Below are 27062 nucleotides of genomic sequence, written 5' to 3'. Positions count from 1 at the left end.
AGCTGCCCCCGCAACCCGACCCCGGATAAGCGGATGAAGATGGATGGATAGATTACGAGTTACTGTTACTGAGTTAATTTCCAACATTTAACTTATATTTGATATTTTGCTGCATCATTAAGGTAGGATAACTTATGCGATCCTGGAGAAATCCAATGCCATGACAAATACCATGATTATAGAGTGAACAACGACACAGCAAGTAATGGAACTAATGTTAGCTAAGTTGTGGGTTAGCAAACTGTTGCTACTTGCTGCTGCAAAAATAAGGAGAGGATGAGACGGTCCCAGAACCCAGAGTATCTCAGACTGCGATACTGCCAGCTCTCCTGCTGTTATAGCTAACATCACAACAACAGCATGTCCTAGGCTACGTTCAGACTGCAGGCCTTAATGCTCAATTCCGATTTTTTCCCCAGATCCGATTTTTTTGTTTGACAGTTCACATTACTGTTTAAATGTGGCCCATAACACACTGCAGTGTGAACTGTCCACGGCCTGAAAGTGACCCGCATGCGCAGAAGAATAACACGTCACACGCAGTACACTGTTGCAGGCTACAGAAGTAAACAAAGAGCCACAGAGGTTAGCTCTTGTTAGCTCACGGGAGACTCACCTTTTTCATGGTCCTCTTGCGGGTCACATTTCTCCCGAATTATGACAAGTGTTCACAACTTTCTGTTCTTTCTGTTCACAGCTGACCCACAACTCCCTTCTTCTGTCTCTCTCTCTCTCCCCCCACTGTGTCCGCTCGGACAAGTAGCATGCACGTAACTAAGAAGAGAGCTTGCGGTCCGGTGGATTTCAGGTTTAAGAAAGGGAATTTGTGAGTAGATGATAGCGAGGTAGAGAAGGAAGCAAGACACGTGTTTAATTATGGCTTTTTGTGGAGCTTTTTCATTCAGTGCAGCTCCGTCTACAGCTGCTCTACAGTGACGTCAAGAGTGTCCAGACTCAGGTCGCATTTAAAAAGTTTTTGGAAAAAAGCATTTGGACTACATATGGAAGTGGCCCAAATCTGAACTAGAAAAGATCAGATTCCATGTGACTTGGCCTGTTCACACTGTCATAAAAAAAATCAGATCTGAGGCAAAAAAAAATAGGATCTGAGTCATATTGGCCTGCAGTCTTAACGTAGCCTTCGTGAACTATAAAGTAAACTGAATGTCAATTGCCAAGCCATTAAAAGTTACCTGACACACATATCATGGCTGGAACTGCTGGAATAATGTTGCATAGCTCAATGAACTTCTCTCTTTGGTATGACCTCCTCGTTTTAGCTTGCATGGTCTGATTCTCTTGTTCAGTATTATCCAGTTATGAGTAAGCTTCACTCTCCTCCACGTTTGTTTATCCTGAATGCAAGTTTCGTTTCCCCAACACCGGCATATGAGGAAGAATGGACCGCGGTGAAGTTAGTTTAAATTTGGCTATTAGTTTTACAGTGGATGTTCAATAGACGTCACATATCCAACATAAAACTAGCTTCATGGCGGTGCAAAGTGCCGTCCCCTCACGGAAATATTATGGTATATTAAGTGTGGAATTTGCTACATAACGAACGATAGAGCATAATTGTTAACGATAGAAAAATGTCAATAGTCAAACGATATATATCGTCATATCGCACAGCCCTATTCAATGGTATTTATTTCTATACATTTCTACCTCCAGCGATGGACTGGTGACCTGTCCAGGGTGTACCCCGCCTTTCGCCCGATGTAAGCTGGGATTGGCTCCAGCCCCCGCGACCCTGTACGCAGGATAAGCGGTTGACGATGAATGGATGGATATTTCTACCTCATTATGTAAATGAGGGGTGGTGTCTCAAGGGGTCAACTTCTAACCTAATGGTTGACAAGTCAGATGGCAGAGTTCAACTAACCTTGCCATTTGAGAGGCAATTTTTTCCCCCTTCCTCTTGCTTGGGCTCCCAAGTGCGTATGGGCCCCTGGGCCCTTGCCCAGAATGCCCATTGGATAATGCCTTTGGTGTGAGAAACCCGGGTTCAATTCCCCACTATGACCCATCCACCAATGTGTCCCTGAGCAAGACACTTAACCCCTCGTTGCTCCAGAGGTGTGCGACCTCTGACATGTATAGCAAGTGTAAGTGGGTAAAAGCGTCAGCTAAATGAATAAATGTAAATGTTATATACAGCTTGTATGTTACCATAATTAAACAGACAGCCAAACTCAATTTTCACAAGACAAGAAGCGAGCACCTTGCTCCTTTTATGGACTTCGATCTTCATGTTTGACAGGTGTAAACTTGTGAGTGAAACTGAAATCAAGTTAAATTTAAGACTTTAAGACCTTTTTAATACCACCTAGGATGGAATTTAATACCAACTTCACTGCCGTTTAATGGAAAATCTGAATTGAATGAATTTTAAGCCAAAAATTAAAAAATTATTCACAAAGTTACCTGAATTTAATCAAATATTTTATTATAATACATTCGTATTTAACACACTATAGCTCTTTCGGGTGTGTTTGTACTTTGATATGAATCAAGGACATCACTTATATAAGGGTTCAGATTAGGGGTGTGACGATACACTTAGCTCACATGCACACTTCACAATACTGGCTTCACGAGAACAAGACAAGAAGATATTTTAACACTATTTGATGAAATATTCAATGCTGAAATATATAAATGGGGTTCTGGGGGTCCCCTAGAAAATTTTGAGCACTAAACACTTAATTTCCTGCATTCTGGAGACATTTTCTGCACTAATTTATGGTAGAATTGTCTGATTTTTTTTAGCTTAAACGTTTTTGAACAATGCATGTGTCTTATCTTTAAATTGCATTGCATGTTTTCTTATTGTGCAAATAAATCTTTCTCAAAGTGTTTGTTTTTTTAACATTTCTTGTTGCAAGCCATTTTTCAGAACATATTTAACAAATGCTTTAAAAAAATTGGAGACATGTCCCCAGTATCCACAGTGTAAATGACACCTATGAAATAATACAATATTTTTGCAATAAGAACTCTTAAGTAAATAAAAAATACAAATTGTGTGGTGTGAGTTGTTGCAAATAGTTACACTTTGGCTAGATAAGGTAATGTAATATAATCTGCCACTTGCTTCAGTGATTATTCATCCTGTTCTGTTTTTCTAAAGCATCTAAAGGCTACTTGAAATATAGTATTGGCTTGAAAGCAGCGGGGATAAGGAGTTGGGCTCCAGTTTGTTTTTCCCTCGTTTCCGTGATCGGCGCATCTGGGTGCTGCAAGTTTAATGTGCGCTAGTTTCATGTTTCTATTCACATAATGTTACTCTACAACAGCGGCGCAACGCCGACACACAGACACGGTCCTCGTCTCATACACAACTGTCCCTCCGTTGCTGTTGTAACATTCACTGACCAGTAACCTTTTGCGGGTCTTCCAGCTCTGCTGTTTCGTTAGCGCTCGCCACAGTGTGACTGGCTCGCACGCCGATCAGCTTGTTGCGCAAACCTCAGCGCCACTGCCCTCAGCCTCGTCCCCTTGTTCGTATCTCTGGCTTTCTGAATTTCAGACACTTGCCCATTCTGAGACGTCGAGCTAACGTTAGTAGCACGTCAGAGACGTTTTCTTTTCTTTTCTAACAACTGACTGATTCGTGCAGAGCTGGATGCCAGAGCTGTTGCACCGCAAACACTCCACAGTTCAGAGCGTAAAGCTGAACACTGACGTAAACAGGAACGTTACCTGTACTGCCGTAACATCAGTCACACCAAACGGAGTAAATTATGAAGTCTCTCTCTTTTTAAAAAAAAAACATTTTATTGAAAATCAGGTTTCAGACATTCCAGCTTATAAACAAAATATAAGACTTAATAGTGCAATATATATAAATTAATAATAAATTTAAATAACAAATACATTAACAGAAACGAAAGGAAATACAAAACAGGACAGACTTAAGAGATGAGTAAGTGACAGACCATCTTAACAGGTGGTGACATAAGATATTTTTTAGAGGAATAGCTCTGAGTAGATATTACTTATTGAAATGCTTTTCTTGTTTGATACAAGTTTAAGAGACTCAAAGTACATATCTTTTTCGATTAGGAGTACTTTAAAACATGGGGTAGACTTAGAGCATTTAGCTTCCCAAACAAAATAACGAGACTCACAATTGTGCATAAGTTCTTATCTTTAGATTCAAAGTAGGTAATGACATTTTTCCTTTCAATTGTGATTGTATGTGTTGTTTTAGAATATATGTAATTCTCAAGGTCCCTCCAGAATGTGCTACAGAATGAACAGTCATAGAAAAGATGATTTAAAGTTTCTTGTTCTGTTCTACAAAAGGTGCAATTGTTATCAACAAGCATGAAATTTGAGATAAGCATGTTGGTTGGATATATTTTATGCAAAATTTTCAAATGTAATTCTCTAACTTTGTAATACAGAATCTAAAAGGAACAAGCCATGCCTTACACCACTTAATATTGGAAAACTGAGAATTCCAGAAAAATTTGCCATTTTATTTATTTAAAAAGCATTTTCTAATGTATTTTTTAGTGCATTTGCTGCTCAAAATATCAATATTATTTATATAAAGAGTATATGTGGAACTGGGCACTTCTTTCTGTTTCTTATAGCTTTTCATTAGTTCCAATAAACCATTAGGTATAGATTTAAAGACTGAGCTATATTCTCTGAATGTTATTGGGAATGCCTTCTCTCTAAGAAAGGACTCATAATTAATTGATCGTTACAATCAAATAAGTCCCTTAAGAAGATAATTCTATCAATCCAGTTTTGTAAATAAAGTGACTTGTTCCTTTTGGTGATGCATTCATTATTCCATATAATAGACTTGTGTGGAGAGAAGTTATGAGAATAGCACAACTTCCAAGCTAAAAGAGCTTGCTGATAAAATCGGGACAGTTTTAACGGTAACTTTGTGATATTATAGTGACACTTCAACAAGAATTGGAGACCTACAACTTCTTTGAAAATGTTATGTGGGATAAAGTACCATAATGAGTCGGGTGCATTTAAGCATTCCTTTAACCATTTCACCTTGAAGGTGTAATTCAAGTCACAAAAGTTCAAAGCCGCCTTCCTCCTTAGAGCCAGAGAGCACCGCTTTTTTTAAGTGATGGTGCTTATTCTTCCATACGTAGTTTATGAGTATGTTATTAATGTCTTTGCATGTTGAATCATGGACACTGAGGGTGAGAGCAGGGGAAACAAATCTTGAAATCCCTTCTGCTTTAGTCAGGAGGATTCTGCCCAGTATTGAAATGTCAGTATTAAAAAGTTCAGGTTTATTTTAGTCTTCTTCAATTTAGGAGAGAAGTTAAGTTGCTGACGTTCCATGTAGTCCTTGCAGATATGAATACATAGATATTTTACACATTTCTTGACAGACATCAAACAACAATCTTATCATCAGTTTGATATAAATATAAAATTTCACATTTAGATTTGTGTGTTGTAGGAGTGTTAATCCAGAAGCAGCAGAAAATTGGTCAATTAAGGATATAACATATTCAACCTTTAAAAAAAAAGGGCTATATCATCAGCTAACTGAGTCAATCTGATTTCTTTACCAAAAATAGACAAACCTTTGATAATGGGATCATGATGAATATGTAGTGACAGTAATTCAACCACCAGCAGGAACAAAAAAGGAGAAATAAGAGAAGCCTTGGCGAACTGATCTAAGTACAGGAAATCTTTTGGTGGTATTTGGGTACAATATAACACAACTGTCAATATTTTTACAGTGGATATAAATTTTGGTCCAAAATCAAATGTTTGGAGTGCTTTGAACAGGAAGCAGTGGTCTACAGGATCAAATGCTTTATAGAAATCGAGAAATACAATCAGTGCATCGGTATTAATGTTGTCAGAATAGTCCAGTAAGTCAAGAACAAGTCTTATATTTGAACTTATGTGACGTTTAGACATGAAACCTGTTTGTGTTTCATTTATGATCTCGTGAAGGCCTTTTTTTTAACCGCTTAGCAAAAATGAATGACAATATTTTATAATCAATGTTTAAGAGAGTTATAGGTCTCCAGTTTTGTATAAGTAAATGATCTTTATCAGGTTTGGAGAGAAGGCATATAAAGCCTTGCTTCATACTTGTGTGTGTATTTATATATATATATATATATATATATATATATATATATATATATATATATATATATATATATATATATATATATATATATATATATATATATATATATATATATATATATATATATATATATATATATATATATATATAGTTGGAGTTAATTCTTCAACTGAATCAATAAATTTATCACAATCATCAACATGAGTATTTGTCTTATATATTATATATATATATATTGCTATAAACTTAACTAACATGTCTAGAGATGTCCAAAGGATTAGAGGTGATGTTACCATTAAGCATTTAATTCATCCACAATACATATTTCTTTTTTCCACCAGATCACAGAATCCTTCATCATATAATTTATTTAGCTTCGAATAACCACGTAAATTACTGTTTTGTTCCTGCTAAATGGATTGAGATTACTTCGTGATCAGAAAGTGGGGCATAACTATGAGCTGATTCTGAAACAAACTGTAGACAAGAGGGAGATATAAGCCATAAATCAATTCTAGATTGTAGGGATCTATTGGCATTACTCCAAGTAAACTCATTAATGTCTGGGTTTAAAAAGCGCCACACATCTATAATTGACAGCTGTTGACAAATAAATGCAGTACTTTTGAATCTTGAATGTGAGATTAGTCTTGCAGGTATTCTATCTACAAGATCATCTGGAGCATCTCCCCCAATGATCAAGTATGCTTCCTTATATTTGATTATAACGGCTTTCAGATGTGTGCAAACTGTTATGAGCATTGATTTTGCTTGACCTGTATTGTTGTAGTTATATAAATTGCAAACTATAAAAAAGGAATTGTCTAATTTGAAAACTAAGATTATCCATCTACCCTCTTCTGACATCAAGGATTCAACTATGTCTCCTTTAAAACTTGTTAAGGAGAATGGCGATGGCGACACCTGCTGATTGTTGAGAGGAATGGCAGAAATAACATTGGTCACCCCATTGTGCTTTCCAAAACTTCACATCACAGTCTACTGAGTGTGTCTCATGTAAAAATATCAAGTCTGCATTTTTTCATCTACTGAACATAAAAATAGATTTTCTTTTGTTGCTGTCACGGATACCTCTGACATTAAGAGATATTATTTTTAAAGAACTAAAATAGAAGTCTAACATAACGAAATTTAAAAAATGATACTATTAACTGGAAGTCTGTTAAAAGTTGTAGGAATTTGTTAAGAAAAACAAAATCTTAAGAGAGAATATCAGGTAAATTAGCTTACCACCAAGTTGAATACTCTGAACACGAGTACCTAAAATATTTAGTGGGATGAACATGTTGCTCTATTAAATTGTAAACAGGGAAAAGGCAAATTAACCCATTGGGATTCAAATTGAACTGCTGAACTCACATTAAAAGTCGTTTAACATTCTATGCAGTGTGTCTCACACCATCGATAATGACAGCAGGTCCCTGCCATTTGGTCTTCTTTCCATCAGCACGCGCTTGCTTCACTATAGGCCAGAGTTTGTTTCTGCACCGCCTTTCCAGCTGAGTGAGATCTTCGGTCAGCCGCAGATTCTTTTCCTTCATGACATCGGCGTTGAGAGAAGCTCTCCATACCTTGAATCTGAAGGTGCGCATGGTAAACTGTATGATGATGGGGCGTGTGCTTTTATCCTGTCTTGGTCGTCCAATCCTGTGCACAGTGTCCACCACGAATGCAAGCTTGTTCTTTTCCTCTGGGATGATTTCAGCAATGATCTCCATCACCTCCTTTCTCACATCCTCATTGTTGCTTTCTGGTAGATTCAGAAGTCGGAGGTTCCATCTCCTGCTATAACGCTCTGAATCGTCTTGTTTCCTCCTCAGGGCTGCAATCTGTTCTTTCATTGTCTTCACTGTGTCATCTGTTCCTTTCCATTGGATTATCAGCCCTTTCATATCTTCTTGCACTCTTGCAATCTCAGCTGTATTTTTGATTACCATTTCTTCAAACTTTGAAAAGCGATCATTTAGGCCGTTAATGGCTTTAAGAATGTCAGCATTGGAGACCGTCTCATGTTCTTTGGTGCATACTTGGGGTTTGGGCTGTCCATGGGTGTGACAGGTAGAGGTGTACATAAACCAGAGAATGATTTTTCAGGAGATACATCCATTATCAAGCCTCCTGTTTTTCACATTCTTGGTGTCTCTCTTGGACATCTTGGCACACGTACCCCAGTTATTAGCAAAACCTTGGCTAATAGCAAACAGTTCGTAGGCTAGTTCACTCACTTTGGCCGATTAAAGTCTTGTTTAGCTGTGTAGGCGTTCTACATACAAACTTAAATACAAAAGCAACTTACAGCTTCTTCACTCAGGATTCAAATGGTCTCATTGGCTTATTTTAACCGCTGGTACTCGGACAGAGACTCGTAGCTCAGAAGAAAGTGTCTGCACAGGTCGCCTTGTACATGTCAAATAATGTATTAAACAACCAAACAACTTAAAGCCGTTGCTTTTGGGAGAGAAAGAAAAGCAAAGACACAGGAGACACCTTCACCACATGCACATCTATGCCTGCAACTCTCAACTGGGGTTTCCTACCCCAGAATGCAGGGCATGTCTCTTGCAGTATCAAAATACAAGGTTGATCTTTCAAAAAATAAGAGTTCGATACAAACCAGCTTTACTGAGTTTGAATCAGAGGGTAGAACAAATAATATTTACAACAAATACAACTGTTTGATTATGTCCTCTCCTTTAGGTTTGCAATATCAAAGTAATAAACTGAAAATGCAGGTTACAGTGCTGGTAAACAGAGCTGTTGTTGACAAACATTTTGTCCCGCCTTCAGAATTCCAGCCACACTCCTGGGATTTATTCTGCATTTCTACTACTTCCTTGTATGATTTAGAATAATAAGTTGAAAAATTGGTCTATTCTTTGCAGCTACTAAGTGGCAGGATGGAGTAGAAAACAAACTTACTGTACCTTTCTCAAGTTATACAGTAATGTAATCATATATGTGTGAAGGTGGACCAAACATAGCCAATCTTAAAATGGTAGATAGGGTAGAGCAGGAGCCTAGAAGGCCTATTTATTTTTATTCTTTACACACATTACAAAGATTGTTAAATGTTCTCCACTTGTTATCCTGTAGTTACACAGGAATATTAGGGGTGCGGGCTGTATTAAAAGTATCTGTTATTCCATGCTTTATAATCACACAGGTAACAATAGGGTATGTGCTGTTCTCCTATTCTTTATCTGTATTTATACATACATACAGATTTAATACATACATACACATTTAACAAATACATAAAATTCAGCTTAACAATAACTTAACAGTTATTGTTTTTTCCTAGTCACCATTATTAGCTTCAGCCTATAGCATTTTACACTGCATAAATTAGCCTAGCGGCTATTTGACTTTTCCTCTCCTCATAGCTTAACAACTTACAGTACATGTTTTATTCATACTATTTAGTACTTACCGCTGGTTAAGTCACTACATCTCGACACAACACCATGGTTGAATTTTCAGCCTGGATGGAAGTTTTATTTAAACACAACAGCTAAAAAGTAGCAGAGCAACAAGTAACTCCGTGTCGGTGCATTTACTATAAAGGCTGGAATGTGTGACCACTCCAAATTTAGCTGCGGCTAGCTGACCAAGTGGTTCTCACGAACAACAGCTCCCTTTACCGCAGTTCTGTGTCCATGTATGTCACTAATACTGGTAGTATTGAGTTCTATTAGAGTTGCTAAAGGCCTCATGTCCCTGAAGGAAGCCATCTCTTGTGACAGAGTTAGAAGCAAGGTTAGTTGATGTGTGCATGTAGAGTCAACCTCTGTCATCTGACTGGTCCACCAATAGGTGAGAAGTTGACACCTTGAGAAGCCGCCCCCTTCATTTGCATTATGAGAAACGGAAAAAGAGACAGAAATAAATACCGTTCAGGAAATAAATTGGCTAGAAAATGCAAAGGAAGAATAAAACGGACAAATTTTAATTACTTCACTTCCATGGCCACAGGTGTATAAAATCAAGCACCTAGGGATGCAGACTGCTTCTACAAACATTTGTGAAAGAATGGGTCGCTCTCGGGAGCTAACACCAGTCATAGGTTGCCACCAGTGCAATAAGTCCATTCGTGAAATTTCCTCACTACTAAATATTCCACAGTCAACTCTTAGTGGTGTTATACAGTGAGGAAAATAAGTATTTGAACACCCTGCTATTTTGCAAGTTCTCCCACTTAGAAATCATGGAGGGGTCTGAAATTGTCATCGTAGGTGCATGTCCACTGTGAGAGACATAATCTAAAAAAAAAAAAATCCAGAAATCACAATGTATGATTTTTTAACTATTTATTTGTATGATACAGCTGCAAATAAGTATTTGAACACCTGTCTATCTGCTAGAATTCTGACTCTCAAAGACCTGTTAGTCTGCCTTCAAAATGTCCACCTCCACTCCATTTATTATCCTAAATTAGATGCACCTGTTTGAGGTCGTTAGCTGCATAAAGACACCTGTCCACCCCATACAATCAGTAAGAATCCAACTACTAACATGGCCAAGACCAAAGAGCTGTCCAAAGACACTAGAGACAAAATTGTACACCTCCACTGGGCTGGAAAGGGCTACGGGGAAATTGCTTAGCAGCTTGGTGAAAAAAGGTCCACTGTTGGAGCAATCATTAGAAAATGGAAGAAGCTAAACATGACTGTCAATCTCCCTCGGACTGGGGCTCCATGCAAGATCTCACCTCGTGGGGTCTCAATGATCCTAAGAAAGGTGAGAAATCAGCCCAGAACTACACGGGAGGAGCTGGTCAATGACCTGAAAAGAGCTGGGACCACCGTTTCCAAGGTTACTGTTGGTAATACACTAAGACGTCATGGTTTGAAATCACGCATGGCACGGAAGGTTCCCCTGCTTAAACCAGCAAATGTCAGTGTGTGCAAACCTGGTGGAAAACTACAGGAAACGTTTGACCTCTGTAATTGCAAACAAAGGCTACTGTACCAAATATTAACATTGATTTTCTCAGGTGTTCAAATACTTATTTGCAGCTGTATCATACAAATAAATAGTTAAAAAATCATACATTGTGATTTCTGGATTTTTTTTTTTTAGATTATATCTCAGTGGACATGCACCTACGATGACAATTTCAGACCCCTCCATGATTTCTAAGTGGGAGAACTTGCAAAATAGCAGGGTATTCAAATACTTATTTTCCTCACTGTAACAAAGTGGAAGCGATTGGGAACAACAAAAACTCAGCCACCAAGTGGTAGGCCACCAAGTGCAATGCAAAGCTTCGGATGCAGTGTTGTAAAGCACGCCGCCACTGGACACTAGAGCAGCGGAGACGTGTTCTCAGGAGTGACAAATCATGTTTCTCTGTCTGGGAATCCGGTGGATGAGTCTGGGTTTGGCAGTTGAAGGAGAACGGTACTTGCCTGACTGCATTGTGCCAAGTGTAAAGTTTGGTGGAGGGGGGATTATGGTGTGGGGTTGTCTTTCAGGGGTTGGGCTTGGCCCCTTAGTTCTAGTGAAAGGAACCGTTACTGCTTCAGCATACCAAGACATTTTTGGACAATTTCATGCTCCCAACTTTGTGGAAACAGTTTGGGGATGGCCCCTTCCTGTTCCACCATGACTGCGCACCAGTGCACAAAGCAAGGCCCATAAAGATACGGATCAGTGAGTTTGGTGTGGAGGAACTTGACTGGCCTGCACAGAGTCCTGACCCTAACCTGATAGAACACCTTTGGGATGAATTAGAGCGAGCCAGGCCTTCTCGTTCAACATCTGTGCCTGACCTCACAAATGCGCTTCTCAAAGAATGGTTAAAAATTCCCATGAACACACTAAACCTTGTAGACAGCATTCCCAGAAGAGCTGAAGCTGTTATAGCTGCAGAGGGTGGGCCAACTCTATATTAAACCCTACGGATTAAGAATGGGATGTCTTTAACCTTGATGTTCATGGCCCAGAGTGCTGCTGCAGCTTTCAGGTATGAGCAAGTTAGCGGCTTGGTGCTAATTAAAGTTACACATTGCTAAGCAACTGACCATTCGTTTTTCCACATGTACCACGGGTCCATCAGGTACATTTACATACGGCTGCAACAGACGCACATACCAGCGATCGTAACAGAGCAGAAGGGGCTTTCAAAATAGCCAGCATAGCCAACATTAGCACTGCAGTACGATGTTCCACAAAAAGCAATATACAACATATTACTCTTCTTATTTAACTGGCTTCAAATGAGGCTCAAAGTCCACACAATTTCTCTTTACTGTCCCTTAATATTGAAAAGTCCAACATTGCTCCAGAGTGTGTATAGCTGCTAGCCACATTAGCCTTGGAGGGTGCTAGAGCAAAGTTTAACAAGCTGAAATGCAAAATAAACAGTAAAGCAACCTAAAAATGCCAAACTTACAGGTTCCAAGTTTGAAGTTGGTATTGATTCATCATTGCGCTTTAGTTTTGAAGCTTATACTGGTTTGTAATGAGATGGTCCTCTTGAAGTTAGTGCAGTTTTCCATGAGTGAAGGATATGGTAAAAAAAAAAAAAGGTGCTGATTGGCAAAAACAAGCCCTACCATAGTTCTACTAGGTTGTCAAGAACTCCACAGTGAAAGTGTAAAGTCTCACAACCTCAAATGTGAATGATTTTACGCATTATATGCATTATTTGCAGTGCCTTATATCCTGTGTACAATACCATACCACCAAAAACATTACAGCTATTGACACCGACCTCATGCTGACATTATGAGCAGAATTTCTATATGTAAAATTAGTCTAATATACAGTCATACCTCTCTCTAAGGCGATGAGGAACTCGCGGTTGCGTTGCAGCTCTCTCATAAACTCCTCATTCTGCAGGAACAAGGCGATGCGCTCGTCTTCCAGATACTGCTTCAGTTTCTTGTCTTGCTCTACAACTCCCGTCGTCAAACCTGGATCTCCAGTGTTCCCTGCAGCTCCAGACTGAGAACCAGTCTGGGCTGTCCATTGGCTTATTGAAGAAACTGAGGAGGAGGATGATGATGAAGGCTGGGATAGACTGCTCTGAGAGCTCATCTGTTGTAAAGATAGGACAGGTTATTGATTATAATGTCAATTCACATGGTTTGATTAGAGATCATTTAAAGTCGTCACAGCTGTTTGTATTACTATTACCTACTACTACCTTGCAGTATTTATGCTAGATTAGGCTAATAAGCTGCATGAAGTCAAACATACAACAGCAAAAATGTTAAGAATGCATTAATAGTAAGGAAGTAGCTAAAACACTAATACGGTAATTTAACCTCCTAATACATCAAAGGAGCCATCTCATTCATATGTTTTAATTTATAAAAATATATGAATGAAATAATAGTGCCCGCCGGGGGCAGCCCAGTGGGCAACAACAATCTCTCATGACATCAAACTTAAAGACAATTGAGGGCGAAAACCGCCCTCTAACCTCCCAGAGCTCTTAGCTTAGTTTTTGCCATGGGGCCACAAAGAAAATAAGGAGCATTCTCAAAACTGGCCAGGTCTTAGAGGTGCAAGCTAATCACCAAACTGACAGCCAAGCAGCACAGCAGAAGAACATTCTCCCCACTCAGAGAGCTGAGCCCAGCTTACCCTCTGATAGACAGGTGATAGATAGCCCAATAAGTGGCCTAAGTAATTGATCGAGCCTGTCAACCCACACTAAAGGTCATTCCCTATCAGTGTTTGATAAGGCAGGATAACCATGTTTATATGTTTTGCAATCAATTCTTGACAGTTTTCCTCCACAGTGGCACCAAATGTAGCTCATGGATACCACACACACACACACACACACACACACACAGGTCATATAATTAGAATATCATCAAAAAGTTGATTTCAGTAATTCCATTCAAAAAGTGAAACTTGTATAATGTATACATTCATTCCACACAGACTGATATATTTCAAGTGTTCATTCCTTTTATTTTTGATGACTATAACTGACAAATAATGAAAACCCCAAAATCAGTATCTCAGAAAATCAGAATATTGTGAAAAGGTTCATTTTTGAAGATACTTGGTGCCACATTCTAATCAGCTAATTAACTCAGAACACCTGCAAAAGCCTTTAAATGGTCTCTCAGTCTAGTTCTGTAGACTACACAATCATGGGGAAGACGTGTCCAAAAGACGACCATTGACACCTTGCACAAGGAGGGCAAGACACAAAAGGTCATTGCTAAAGAGGCTGGCTGTTCACAGAGCTCTGTGTCCAAGCACATTAATGGAGAGGCGAAGGGAAGGAAAAGATGTAGTAGAAAAAAGTGTACAAGAAATAGGGATAACTGCACCCTGGAGAGGATTGTGAAACAAAACCCATTCTAAAATGTGGGGGAGATTCACAAAGAGTGGACTGCAGCTGGAGTCAGTGCTTCAAGAACCACCACGCACAGACGTATGCAAGACATGGGTTTCAGCTGTTGCATTCCTTGTGTCAAGCCACCCTTGAACAAGACACAGCGTCAGAAGTGTCTCGCCTGGGCTAAAGACAAAAAGGACTGGACTGCTGCTGAGTGGTCCAAAGTTATGTTCTCTGATGAAAGTAAATTTTGCATTTCCTTTGGAAATCAAGATCCCAGAGTCTGGAGGAAGAGAGGAGAGGCACAGAATCCACGTTGCTTGAAGTCCAGTGTAAATTTTCCACAGTCAGTGATGGTTTGGGGTGCCATGTCATCTGCTGGTGTTGGTCCACTGTGTTTTCTGAGGTTCAAGGTCAACGCAGCCGTCTACCAGGAAGTTTTAGAGCACTTCATGCTTCCTGCTGCTGACCAACTTTATGGAGATGCAGATTTCATTTTCCAACAGGACTTGGCTCCTGCACACAGTGCCAAAGCTACCAGTACCTGGTTTAAGGACCATGGTATCCCTGTTCTTAATTGGCCAGCAAACTCGCCTGACCTCAACCCTATAGAAAATCTATGGGGTATTGTGAAGAGGAAGATGCGATACGCCAGACCCAACAATGCAGAAGAGCTGAAGTCCACTATCAGAGCAACCTGGGCTCTCATAACGCCTGAGCAGTGCCACAGACTGATGGACTCCATGCCACGCCGCATTGCTGCAGTAATTCAGGCAAAAGGAGCCCCAACTAAGTATTGAGTGCTGTACATGCTCATACTTTTCAGTTGGCCAACATTTCTAAAAATCCTTTTTTTTGTATTGGTCTTAATATTCTAATTTTCAGAGATACTGAATTTGGGATTTTCATTAGTTGTCAGTTTTAATCATCAATTAATGAAATAAACATTTGAAATATCTCAGTCTGTGTGTAATGACTGAATATAATATCAAAGTTTCACTTTTTGAATGGAATTACTGAAATAAATGAACTTTGATGATATTCTAATTATATGACCAGCACCTGTATATAAGCCATGGGATGATTGGGCCAAGAACTTGCAACAGACAAAAGTTTATAGCAGTAGGCTATAAAAGGTATTCGGTGAAATATAAAAAAATTTATTCCAGATTCAACAGAATTAATTTAGTCTTATGTACTTTGGTATTCATGTCACATAGCGACAAGTGCAGTGATGATTGCTGGGTAATATGTAAATGAATGGCCAATCTTAAGTTTCTATTTGATCATGTGACAAGATGACAAGACTCCAGAAATCAAGTGAAACGCAAAATCTGACAAGTAGACTAGCAGAGCAAACGTGAAAGCTAGAAGCCATGCTATTCACACATAAAAGCTGTTTCAAGAAGAAGAGAGAAAAGAACAGGAGGAGAGGGTCACAAAGCTCCCAGATAAGATTGTTTTGGATTACTGAGGACATTGTTAAAGATTTTGCTCAATGCAGGCTCGTTGGATGCCTTTCAAATAGGTGAGTAACTTGTAGGGGTGGGAGAAATAATCGATTCTTAGATGCATTGCGATGCAGATGTGGAAGATTATGAATCGATTAACAAATGTCTAAAAATCGATTATTTAAATGTTAATTGATAACGTAATGTTGACGGAACGCAAAAGACGGAACTCGCGGAAATGCAGCGCTCAGACCGTCTGTGGAGCGCGCACAACAGAGAGACCAGTGTTCCCCTGTATTCGCCACCGCTGCGGAATGAATAACCACCCTACTAAAATGTTACACAATCATTAATATCAGTGCACAAGACCAAATGTGGGAGACCAACACCGACACTATCATCAAGAAGGCCCAGCAGAGGTCCTGCGCCAGCTCAGGAAGCTCAACCTGCCTAAGGAGCTGCTGATCCACTTCTACACAGCCATCATCCAGTCTGCAATGACAGCACTGGCCATGCTCCTTATAACTTTCTCTTTGATTTCTGTACTTTGCAAATACAAAAGTCTAGGCGACACAGTCGGACTGTAAAATCCATCACATGATGGTACTTGCTGCGTCTAGGCGCACGCAACACAGCCGCAGCAGCGTGTGTGTGTGTTGGAGAGAGACACACACAAAGAGAAAAAATAAATCAATTTAAGAAGCTTTAAATTAGATATCTACTGAATCTAATCTTATCAGTTGTTAAACCGTAGTAAAATGAGGAAACAAGACACATAAATTTGCCAATATAGGGTTCCCTACTAGACACCAATGCATTGTAACGGTGTAGCCCAAGGGCCCATCATAACAGCCTGCACTGGGGGCCACTGGCCTTGAATCAAAATTATAAAGTTACTGTTTAAGGCAGGTCACTTTTTCCATGTAGTGGTTAATTTTGAGATTTTGGTCTATTTTGCTTCGATGTCTTCTTTTACTCTAATGGTAAGAAAGCTTACATAAAACACATTTAGATGGTGTTGGTTTTAAGCCTACTATACTCCATCTGTTTGCATCTGTAGATTTCTTCTAAATTAACCAAAACAAGCTAATCTGCACATTTAAAAACCATTTCAGCGGAAACATTCTTAACGTTAGTCATTAACTGAGGAAGTCCTGTGGTGATGTGCTTTAGTTTTTTTTTGTTTGTTGTTTTGTTTGTTACATTCAGTAACAGTCCCAGCTCATTTTTGGTCCATGCAAAATAAAATCTGGCGTGGTTCTTCATCTGTATTTCCTTATTCTTTTACCAAGTCATCTGTAACTACGGAATAGACCATCTGCTTCATGTTTATACCAGCATGCACATACCCGGTGTACGTCAAAGGCCACTAGTTGTGTGTTTTCAGTCATTTTAAAGCAGAGGGAGATCAACTCTGATACACAGCTAAAACGCTGGTGTGGACGTCGATTGTATTAGTTTTAAAACTCCATTTTTAAACAAAAACACTCTGCCCCCCCCCCCATCACCATACTCAACAGTCCTGTGTCTGCTGTGGAATCCTACAGGTTTCTGGGATCCACTATATCCCTGGACCTAATGTGGGAGACCAACACCATCATCAAGAAGGCCCAGCAGAGGATGTACTTCCTGCGCCAGCTCAGGAAGCTCAACCTGCCTAAGGAGCTGCTGATCCACTTCTACACAGCCATCATCCAGTCTGTCCTCTGCACCTCCATCACTGTCTGGTTTGGCCACCAAAAAGGACAGGAGCAGACTACAACGGACAGTCAGGTCTGCAGAAAAGATGATCGGTGCCAACCTGCCCTCCATTTAGGACTTATACATTTCCAGAGTCAGGAAACGGGCAGGAAACATCACTGCAGATCCATCTCACCCCGGACACAGCCTGTTCCAGCTTCTACCCTCTGGAAGGCGCTACAGAGCACTGTACGCCAAAACCAACAGACTTGGGAACAGTTTCTTCACACAAGCCATCACTCTGATGAACAGCTGATTTCTGACTCAGTGTCAGGAACAATTCCTGTGCAATAACCCAGTAACTCTGTCTCTAATCAGCCACCTGTCCACCTGTTTACTGGTTACCACTTATTATATATTAATCAGTCTCTATTTCAAAGCTGTTCATATTCATAATGTGTTTTGTATATACTGTATACCAAATCCACCTACCTCATGTACATAACACCACACATAATATTTTTTTCCAGCGTTCTTTGCACTCATCACACTGTGTGCTTGTATGTGTACCTGTATATCACATCCACCTCCGACATGTACATAATAATAACAATAATGGTAATACTAATTTTTCTTCACTCTTCACACACACACACACACACACACACACTCTATACTGTAGCCTGTGTTTGATTATTATTGTATAAGTTAGCACATCGTGAGCATTGTCCAGAGTCATATTCCTTGTATGTGTACACAAATCTAGCAATAAAGCTGATTCTGATGTCCATGGGTGCTACTCAAGCAAGGTTATAGTTTTGGATTTTTCATTCGTTTCATTTATTTTGTTTTGACTTTTTGTATTAAATTTCAGTTTAGTTTTAATTAGTTTTTAACGTGAATTTGCTAGTTTAGTTTTTATTTTTTGAAAATGCTTAGTTTTAGTTTAGTTTTTATTAGTTTAAGTGTTAGTTTTAGTCTTTGTAGCTGCATGATGCCAAGCTCAGTTCAGTTTAGTTTAGTTTATTCACAAACTCTAAGAGCAAAAAACAACAACAGGTCCCTAGCACACTGAAGGTAAGTATGACTGGAAAGCAGTTAGGCTATTTTAAAATGTAAACCTATATAATCAAAAAATAGATTCTATGTTAAAAGCACAAAGAGACAGGTTGGCTGAGATATGAATGAGCCCATAAAACACACACACTGGCTGACATGCAGTAATACAGTACAGTATTAATGACCAGCAGACAGTTAATCCAGGGCAAGGGGAGCTCACAATCAATGGGCAAGGAGCAACTTTATCCCACACACAGGATGAGCACTAAGCCAGACCATCAGAACAGAACAAGGAAAAGAAAACCACCAAGACAGTGACTCACTACCTGCAACCCAACCCAAACTAAAAAAAGCTCTGTATAGTTGTTGCATTCATATTATTTTGTACACATGTACACAGGCGATGTATAAAAGATTATAGGAAACATGTTCAAATCCCACCAACTACGCAGACGATCCCTACCTGGGTCTCCTGGCAATGTTAGCCTCCCCATAACGTTACATGGGGTTCTCGTCGTAACAGCGGTTGCCAGCTGCTACGCTGCGGCCAGACGCCGTCCTCACCCCGGCTCTCTTGATGGATAAAGCAATTGTGGCAGGTCAGCCACACGGTCAGCTCTTCACGCGGAGGAGCAAAGCATAACACACCCGCGGCTCACCAGCAGGTGCCTATCGACTTTTCTAATTTTCTAATCACTGCCGGTCCGGCAAGAGACTAACTTAGGCTTCGGTCCTATGAAATAAATAAATAGACAAAAACTAAGGACTTTTACCCTTTCATTTTAGTTAGTTTTGCAAACTTACAATATAGTTTTAGTTAGTTATCGTTTTTTTGTAAAGCATCGTTTTTATTTTTATTTCAGTTAACGAGAATCTTTTTTTCATCTAGTTTTCGTTGTTTCATTCGTCTTCGTTTACGATAATAACCTTGTTCTCAAGTCTCTTATTAGGGTAAGTGAGAGATCGGACAGTGAAGCCGACCAAAGCCCGCAAGGAGGGATCCATGTAGGCCCAAAGATTACGTCAAAACCCCGTGACACCCCGTCGCACATGAGAGATGTAACCGTATTGCTTAGATTATAAACTCTCGGCAATCTAAACTATTTGCCGATCAGTGGCACTGCGTTGGTGTTTGACAGGTGAGCCTTGTAGGTGGGCTGATTAATCAGTGACAATCCGAGTCAGACAAACACACTGAGCCATGAGACTTGTTGTTGGCGCAGCTATGCAGCTACCAGAATTACGGTGTTTCTGCCGTTGTTCTACGTCATTAAACCATGGTTATTTTTTATTTTTTTATTACAGAAATTATATAGTTACAGTTCACGTTTTCATAAAGAAGAAAGAACAAAAACAGTAAAAAAAAATAAATAATAGAACACAGTTATAAACAAAAAATAAAGTACACAGCCAGAGTATCAAACAATAAATCAGTTAAATTAATTATAAAGTTAAATTAGATAAATGTTGTAAACATTCTGATGCTGATTTACCCTTTAATCCAGAAATACAGACTATATAATTTTTTAGGTCAAATTTAAAAACATTGAAAAGAGGTTTGTTCTTCATGTGATCTGTTTTAGCTTCTTTGCATTGGCTTCCAGTAAAATCCAGAATAGAATTTAAAATCATTCTTCTTACCTACAAAGCTCTTAGTGGTCAGGCACCATCTTATCTTAAAGAGCTCATAGTACCTTACTACCCCACCAGAGCACTGCGCTCCCAGAATGCAGGGTTACTTGTGGTTCCTAGAGTCTCCAAAAGTAGACTAGGAGCCAGAGCGTTCAGCTATCAAGCTCCTCTCCTGTGGAACCAGGTTCCAGTTTGGGTTCAGGAGGCAGACACCATCTCCACATTTAAGAGTAGGCTTAAGACTTTCCTCTTTGATAAAGCTTATAGTTAGGGCTGGCTCAGGTAGTCCTGAACCATCCCTTAGTTATGCTGCTATAGGCCTAGACTGCCGGGGGATTTCCCATGATGCACTGAGCTCCTCTCTCCTCTACTTTCTCTCCCTCTGTATGCAACCTTATCCCATTATTGCATGTTACTAACACAACTTCTCCCCTTTCTGGTAGTCTTGTGCTTTCTCGTCTCTCTCCTCTCTCCTATCACTTCCTGCAGGTTTTCTGGCTCTGGAGCTGTGGAGTCTGGATCTGTGGTTGCGGGTCACCTGCTGCCCCCGTGTTCCTGCTCGACACCCTCTGCTACAACGACTATTGTTGCTAGTCTTATTGTTATTATTGTTATTATAATCATTAACATTACGATGGTTACCATTAACACTATTATAAATATCTGTACCATTTTTCATTTGGTCTATAGCAGCATTACCTTCACTGTGTGTACCTCTGTGTGTATATTGTGTAGGCTGCCTCCCTCCCCTCTCTCTCTCTCCTTACATCTCTCTCTCCTTACATCTCTCTCTCTCTCTCCTTACATCTCTCTCTCTCTCTCTCTCTCTCACCCCAACCGGTCGAGGCAGATGGCCGCCCACCCTGAGCCATGGTTCTGCTCGAGGTTTCTGCCTCTTAAAAGGAAGTTTTTCCTTGCCTCTGTCGCCTAGTGCTTGCTCTTGGTGGGAACTGTTGGGCTTCTGTAAATAACATCACAGAGTACGGTCTAGACCTGCTCTTTTATGAAAAGCGCTGTGAGATAACTGTTGTTGTGATTTGGCGCTATATAAATAAAATTGAATTGAATTCATAAATTTTGATTTATGAATAAAGAATTTTCCAAGCAAAATTAATAGATTGACTATATGTTGTACAGAGGAGATTGAATCAGAAAAATAAAAGATAATGTCAAAATTGGATAAGTGTATGTTTGAGCCAAAGTGTCCATTAACAAAGCATTGCATATCATTCCACAGAGAAGAGCTATGTGAATAGCAATAAAATAAATGGTCCAACGTTTCTGTGAGCAGAAGGAGCATTTTTCGTCTACAGTAGGGATAAATTTCGAGATAATCTCATTACAGGGGTAATAATGGTGAAGAATTTAAATGATATTTCTTTTACTTTATGCTGCGCGACCATGCGCAGTAGATGCTGGTGCCAACAGGAAGTAGCCCTGTAGTAGTATTTTATTGGTCCAAAACTGGCTTCACTGTTCTCCATTCAAATCAGCGGGGTAAGTAATATACTGTCTATGATCACTCCTCGCTTGAACCGGAAGTTATTCGACTCTGCCATCTTGCAGACTGTCCCAAAGCTCTTATTTGCGCTCCTAGGATCGAGGAGCAAGGAGCGATCTCTGAGGAGCTATGAGCGAGGATACACCAGTGCATCCTTTGCAGAAGTCTTTTACTGACCGATACGCCCCCTTATTGAGTAGCCATTATATTGATTGGACACTGCAGCTGATCGGACTGATCTTATGCATCAACACAGCTAACATTTAAATCAAGTGCATCACTGCAAAGTCTTATTTGCTTTGTTTTATGATTCATTGATCATTCACTGACTGAGTTCATTGTAGGTCTGAACAACAAAAGCCCCACACAACTTTCTTCTTTTATTAGAAAGATTTTTCTTTCTTTTATTTCTCCCATCAACTTTTATTATGGAGAGAATTAAAGTCAGAGAGAGTCGAAGAGTCTGTTAGCAAGAAACATGTTTACATAATTCATCATCATTTCTATTTAGTCACATGTGAGGCTGGTCATTCCTGTTTAGTCCAAATAAACGACAATAAAACATAGTAAACATGTAGCCCCAGGCAGTCGGACAATTCACTAAACTGCACTACAGTCTCTAATGAAGCAAGGAAAGGAAAATAAAACAGCTCATCCAGCCACCTCACCGACCGCATATGACGAAAGCAGTCGGCGGCTCTGCAAGTAAAATCAGCCGATGAAAGTATGAATGAAAGCTGCTGCACTAAAAATAAAAAAATCATTGGACTGATATGATGGAAGGCTGTGATTGATCAGTGACGAGTGATGTGACTAGCAAATAAAATGTATGCAGTAGTGTTAAAGGATATCAGACGAGGAAATAAACGGAAAGCCTAAAACTGAGCATCGACTTTGATATGAGTTACATCATTTCAATTTCTCTTAAACATTTAGCCTAATGAATCCAAGGACACCATAATCATATTCTGGGTTATTCAAATACAAATTCACAATCAGAATCAATAAATATAAATGCAGATAACAAACATTGTGCCAGTAGAAATGATCCTATGCCTCTCAGCAGGACATAGACCTACAGTAACCTATAATTATTCATGTGCCGGTGTTTGTTAAACAGGTAACAGCTACAGAGAAAATCATGCTGCTCTGCACTGATCATGATGAGACTTTATTAGTATAAGTACTATTTATTAGCATCAGTATATCTCTTGCTGTTAAAGCCGACTGACAGCTGATCCAGCTGTGATCAGCTGTCGCCGTCATCAGAAACGGATGTCGCGTCATGTGATGCTTCGGAAGAAAGGATGTCTCATTTCTTTAAAAACATATTTCCTTGTTCCTTCTCTTCTCGCTTAGTTTCCTACGCAAGGAAAAGACGCAAGTGAGGGAATCGTGGATTCAATGAAGAAACCTGAGAAGCACCCCATGTCTGCAAGTGCCTGGTGAGGCCCATCTATCAGATTTCTGGCTTGACTACTGCTTTACACTACAATTGTGTCAAAAAAATACAAGAAACCAAACGCCCCCCTTTAACATCAGCATGCTGATATTTTTACCTTTATACTGTCTGACTGCTGTGGCAGGATCCGCAGAAAATCATCTGGGAGATTTCCAAGCAAAGGAGGGTTCCAGTTCCGGTAACTTCTGACTTGCTGGTGACCTGCCTCTGCTTCAAATCTTTGAGAATGCATGGAGTAACAGCACACATTAGAAATTCCACCAACTGCATTTAAGCAAACATCATCAACTTTCCTGTTGTGATACATCTCAATTACTATTGATTATTCTGTAATTCTACAATTCTGCTATGAATATGACAGCTTTAACTTCTCTTGGATAATAGTGATACAGGGCATTAAATCTGATGAATTTACTGTTATCAGACCACAAATGAGACAAGAATTAGGTTGGAAAAACAAGTGTTTCTAGGGGCCGGTTATATACTAGATATGCTTAGCCTGGCAAATCTCCTCACTGACCCTACAAAAAACACCCAACTTTTCTAACTTTATTCACTGATTTTTGTGACACCAGATAATATTTTATGAAGGTTCTAGATGGACAGATAGATTTAAGTAACCAGTTTTCAAGCCTGGGCTCCAAGTTCCTAGGCCAGTATTTATGTTAATATGCTTGAGCGATATATGCAGGTTGGATGAGATGGTGGCGCTAGCTAGCTTGGTTAGCAAGGTGCATCCGTAATTCACTTTAACGGTTATTTTAACTGATGCTGATTTTGGCTAGTTAAAAACAGGCTTAAAACAAAATGTACTTATCGGAAAAATTAACAGCTGACTCCTAATATGCTTTTTCAACGGCGCCTATTAACTTTACACACTGCTGTGGAAACGAGTCACCTCTAGCCTGATGGGATTAATGCTCTTGGACAAGTCTTTGGAGTAGACTGTAATGTAGCTATTACATTAACTCTACCTAAGTAATGGATAACCGTTACTGTGGAAGTTTCTCTGTATTTTTGTAACTATTTCTCAACACAAGCCTGGGGCGAGCTCACCTGTAGGCATACATCATAAGTATGCATCGACAGTAATTATTCTCACTGCCACAAAGGCAAGAGACAAAAGTTCTGCATTGCAGGTTTAAGTGTCCAAAATAAGTAAGATTGTCAGAAGGATTGTTACTGGCCTAAACCAAAAGCAGCTCTATCAAACACTACACCTTGTAGAAGGGCTACATTATACGTTTTCCAACTACAAACCTTCCATTAATTTAATAAAATCAGAGGCACACAGACTGCTAAATAAAGGAAAACAAATTAAAAAATTGTTGTCTCTTAATTTGATAATTGAATAATAATGACCTCAGCTTCTTTTATGCGAGAGTTCAGTCCCTCTCTCTTACCTTGGCAGGGGTGTTGGTGGGGATTCTGGGTATTTCCTGTCATAAATGTGCATATCATAAGATGGTGGAGAGTAGACTGGAGGTGGTTCCTCATCTGAACTGTCAGGCTCCAGTGTTCGCTCCAGAATCTAGTAATAAAAAAAGACAGTACAACACAAACTTAGTTTCATTAAATATTTTCAACCTGCACTTACAATTTTTACAAACTGCATGTGTGCTTACTTACTGTCAGCTATACTGTAACATTTGCTTCAACACCAATATCCTTACAAGGCTGTTTCACTTTTCACAGTTAGCTTTGTACATATTAATAGTATGTACCGTTCGTTTTTATGTTCCTCAGTGTTTTTATAAAGCGAGCTAGCTTAGCCGGTTAGCTAACCTAGCTAGCTACTAAAATGACGTTTCGTAAAGGAGACAAGCATTTAATACAGATCTATGTCCGTTTTTACTAATATAGTCTTCAGTGCAAATCAGCACACTTAACTGATAAACCACAGAAGTGTAGAGTAACAATAGGCTGCATGAGCCTATGGCTGGTGTTTGTTCTCAGCTGTCCTCCTGTGTGTGGCCAAAATGGCCGATTGGTGATGGTGAACTTTTCCCTTCTAATGTTAAACTGCCCATTTTGCCCTTATCTCAGCATTAGTTGAAATGAAAGCTCACAGAGAGGAACTTGGCAAAACTCCATAGAGCTGACAGCCCTCATTGTTTGATTCTGCTTTTCTTCATTTAAGTAGCAGCTAAGCTAGCTCATGTTCTAAAGACATTAAGGTGATTAGGCATCGGAATGATCAAAAACACTATAATTAAAAACTAACAGTAAATACTATAATAGTATATACAAAGCTAACTGTGAAAAGTGGCTTAAATAAGATTAAACAGCACTGTAAGAAGATTGGCGTTTAAGTTAACGGTACTGTAAAGCTGACAGGAAGTAAGCATGCATGCAGTTCGTAAGATGGATACATCACACATGTAAGTAGAGAATTAGTCAGTTATCTGAAGTTTAGGCCAGAGTCAAATTTAACATGCTGAATTTAGACCACCCTATGATCTTTTATTTATTTTGGTACAAAGACTGAATTTTACAGTTCTGCAGCAATCTTTCCTGTCATTGTCAATAGTGTGTGTTCTTCTCGTGTCATCTCTTTCCTTCTCTAAAACATCTAAAATAACATCAACCTGTCCTAATCTGCAGAAATCTAAATGTTTTTCATTAGGTCTTTGCATACAGCAACTTCTTGTCACATGTGTACCAATCACATGTTCCCAATGTGTGATTAAGCACCAATGTGTGATTAAGCACCAAAAACCATGCATTAGACTCCCCAGTGATGGTGGTGCCGTTGGACCTCTTCCACTGACCTCTGGTGGGATGCTGTCATCTGAGTCTGAGCTGTCATCTGAATCCTGTCCGTCAATGCTCATCTGGAGCAGCTGGTCGATGGTGGCATCCACAGCTCCGTTGTTGGAGCGCAGCACACACTCAATCACCTCATAGTCCATAGAGGGAAACATGGTTTTGAAGTCCTCCATGGCCTGGTTGAACTCCAGTCGTCGAACCTGCCGGTTGGGCCTGCTGTTGTTGAGCTGCCCCTGCCCACTGCCACCGCCCCCACCACCACTTCCACTACTTCTGGAGCCTCCATTGCTGCTGCGCCTGAACAGGCTAGTCATCCTCAGGGCCTGGCTGCCTCAGGTGCTGCCAACCTACTGATAGGATGGCTTTTCTTTTATATCACCAACACAAGCACTTCAGCCCCTTCAGGCTCACTTGCTTTCCACTTCCTCCTGGCTCAGTTTCTCATTCTAAACACAAACATGGCAGTCTTTTGATGAGTTTAGTTAGAGTCCTCAACCACCACCACCACCCACCAACCCCACCCCCCAAAATGCTTGTTATTTAGCAGCATCCAGCATCACTGACTGTATTATAGCATGGGCAGACTGGAATAGTCAGGCGGTGGCAAAAGATATAAGGTCCTGTCACCGGGTAGCGATTAGAGTAAAAATCTGCAAGGGAACATATTTATCACACAGTCACCAGCACCTACAGAAAAAGAAGACAGGCAGTGTTTTAGTAAGCAACACAAACACTGTATAGTTCTACAATTAAATTAAATCATTGATTCTTAACTGGGATCAGAGCAGTGGTGTAGTCTACGTGATACGCAGGTCTACGGCGTATACCCACTAGGAACGGTAAAAGATTTCTGATAACCCACTTAAAATAGCGAGATGATACATAACAATAAGGTTTTGTGACAGAACTTTCACATGTTCACCCCGTCTGTGTTGCGAAGCACTGAACTGACTTTTTGGGCTTCTGTGGCCTGGATCCGACCACCTACCAAACAACAACACAGCTGTGTAATATGAATCACTAAAGGGAGTGTGATAATGATAATGTGCAACGCGAGCAAACTCAAGCTACACTCTTGTAGT

The 27062-nt window shown here is 39.7% G+C and overlaps 1 protein-coding gene across 1 annotated transcript in view; it reads right to left on the bottom strand.

The window, feature by feature from the left end:
- cuedc1b (CUE domain containing 1b) overlaps positions 1-27062 on the bottom strand; it is a 55643-nt gene that overhangs the window by 22773 nt on the left and 5808 nt on the right. The window contains exons 2-5 of the mRNA XM_038693298.1: positions 25983-26667; positions 24615-24742; positions 23309-23429; positions 12898-13162 (exon numbers count right to left, since the gene is read on the bottom strand). Coding sequence (XP_038549226.1) covers positions 12898-13162; positions 23309-23429; positions 24615-24742; positions 25983-26294 — 826 coding nt within the window. The 5' untranslated portion in view covers positions 26295-26667. The remainder of the gene's footprint in view (positions 1-12897; positions 13163-23308; positions 23430-24614; positions 24743-25982; positions 26668-27062) is intronic.

This window comes from Micropterus salmoides, unplaced genomic scaffold, assembly GCF_014851395.1.
Source record: "Micropterus salmoides isolate LMB-PRFRI ecotype aquatic unplaced genomic scaffold, ASM1485139v1 Ms_hic_scaffold_3, whole genome shotgun sequence".
In the NCBI taxonomy this organism is placed as follows: domain Eukaryota; kingdom Metazoa; phylum Chordata; class Actinopteri; order Centrarchiformes; family Centrarchidae; genus Micropterus; species Micropterus salmoides.
The sequence above is the reverse complement of the archived record's forward strand: the minus strand, read 5'-3'. Positions and strand labels throughout refer to the sequence as shown.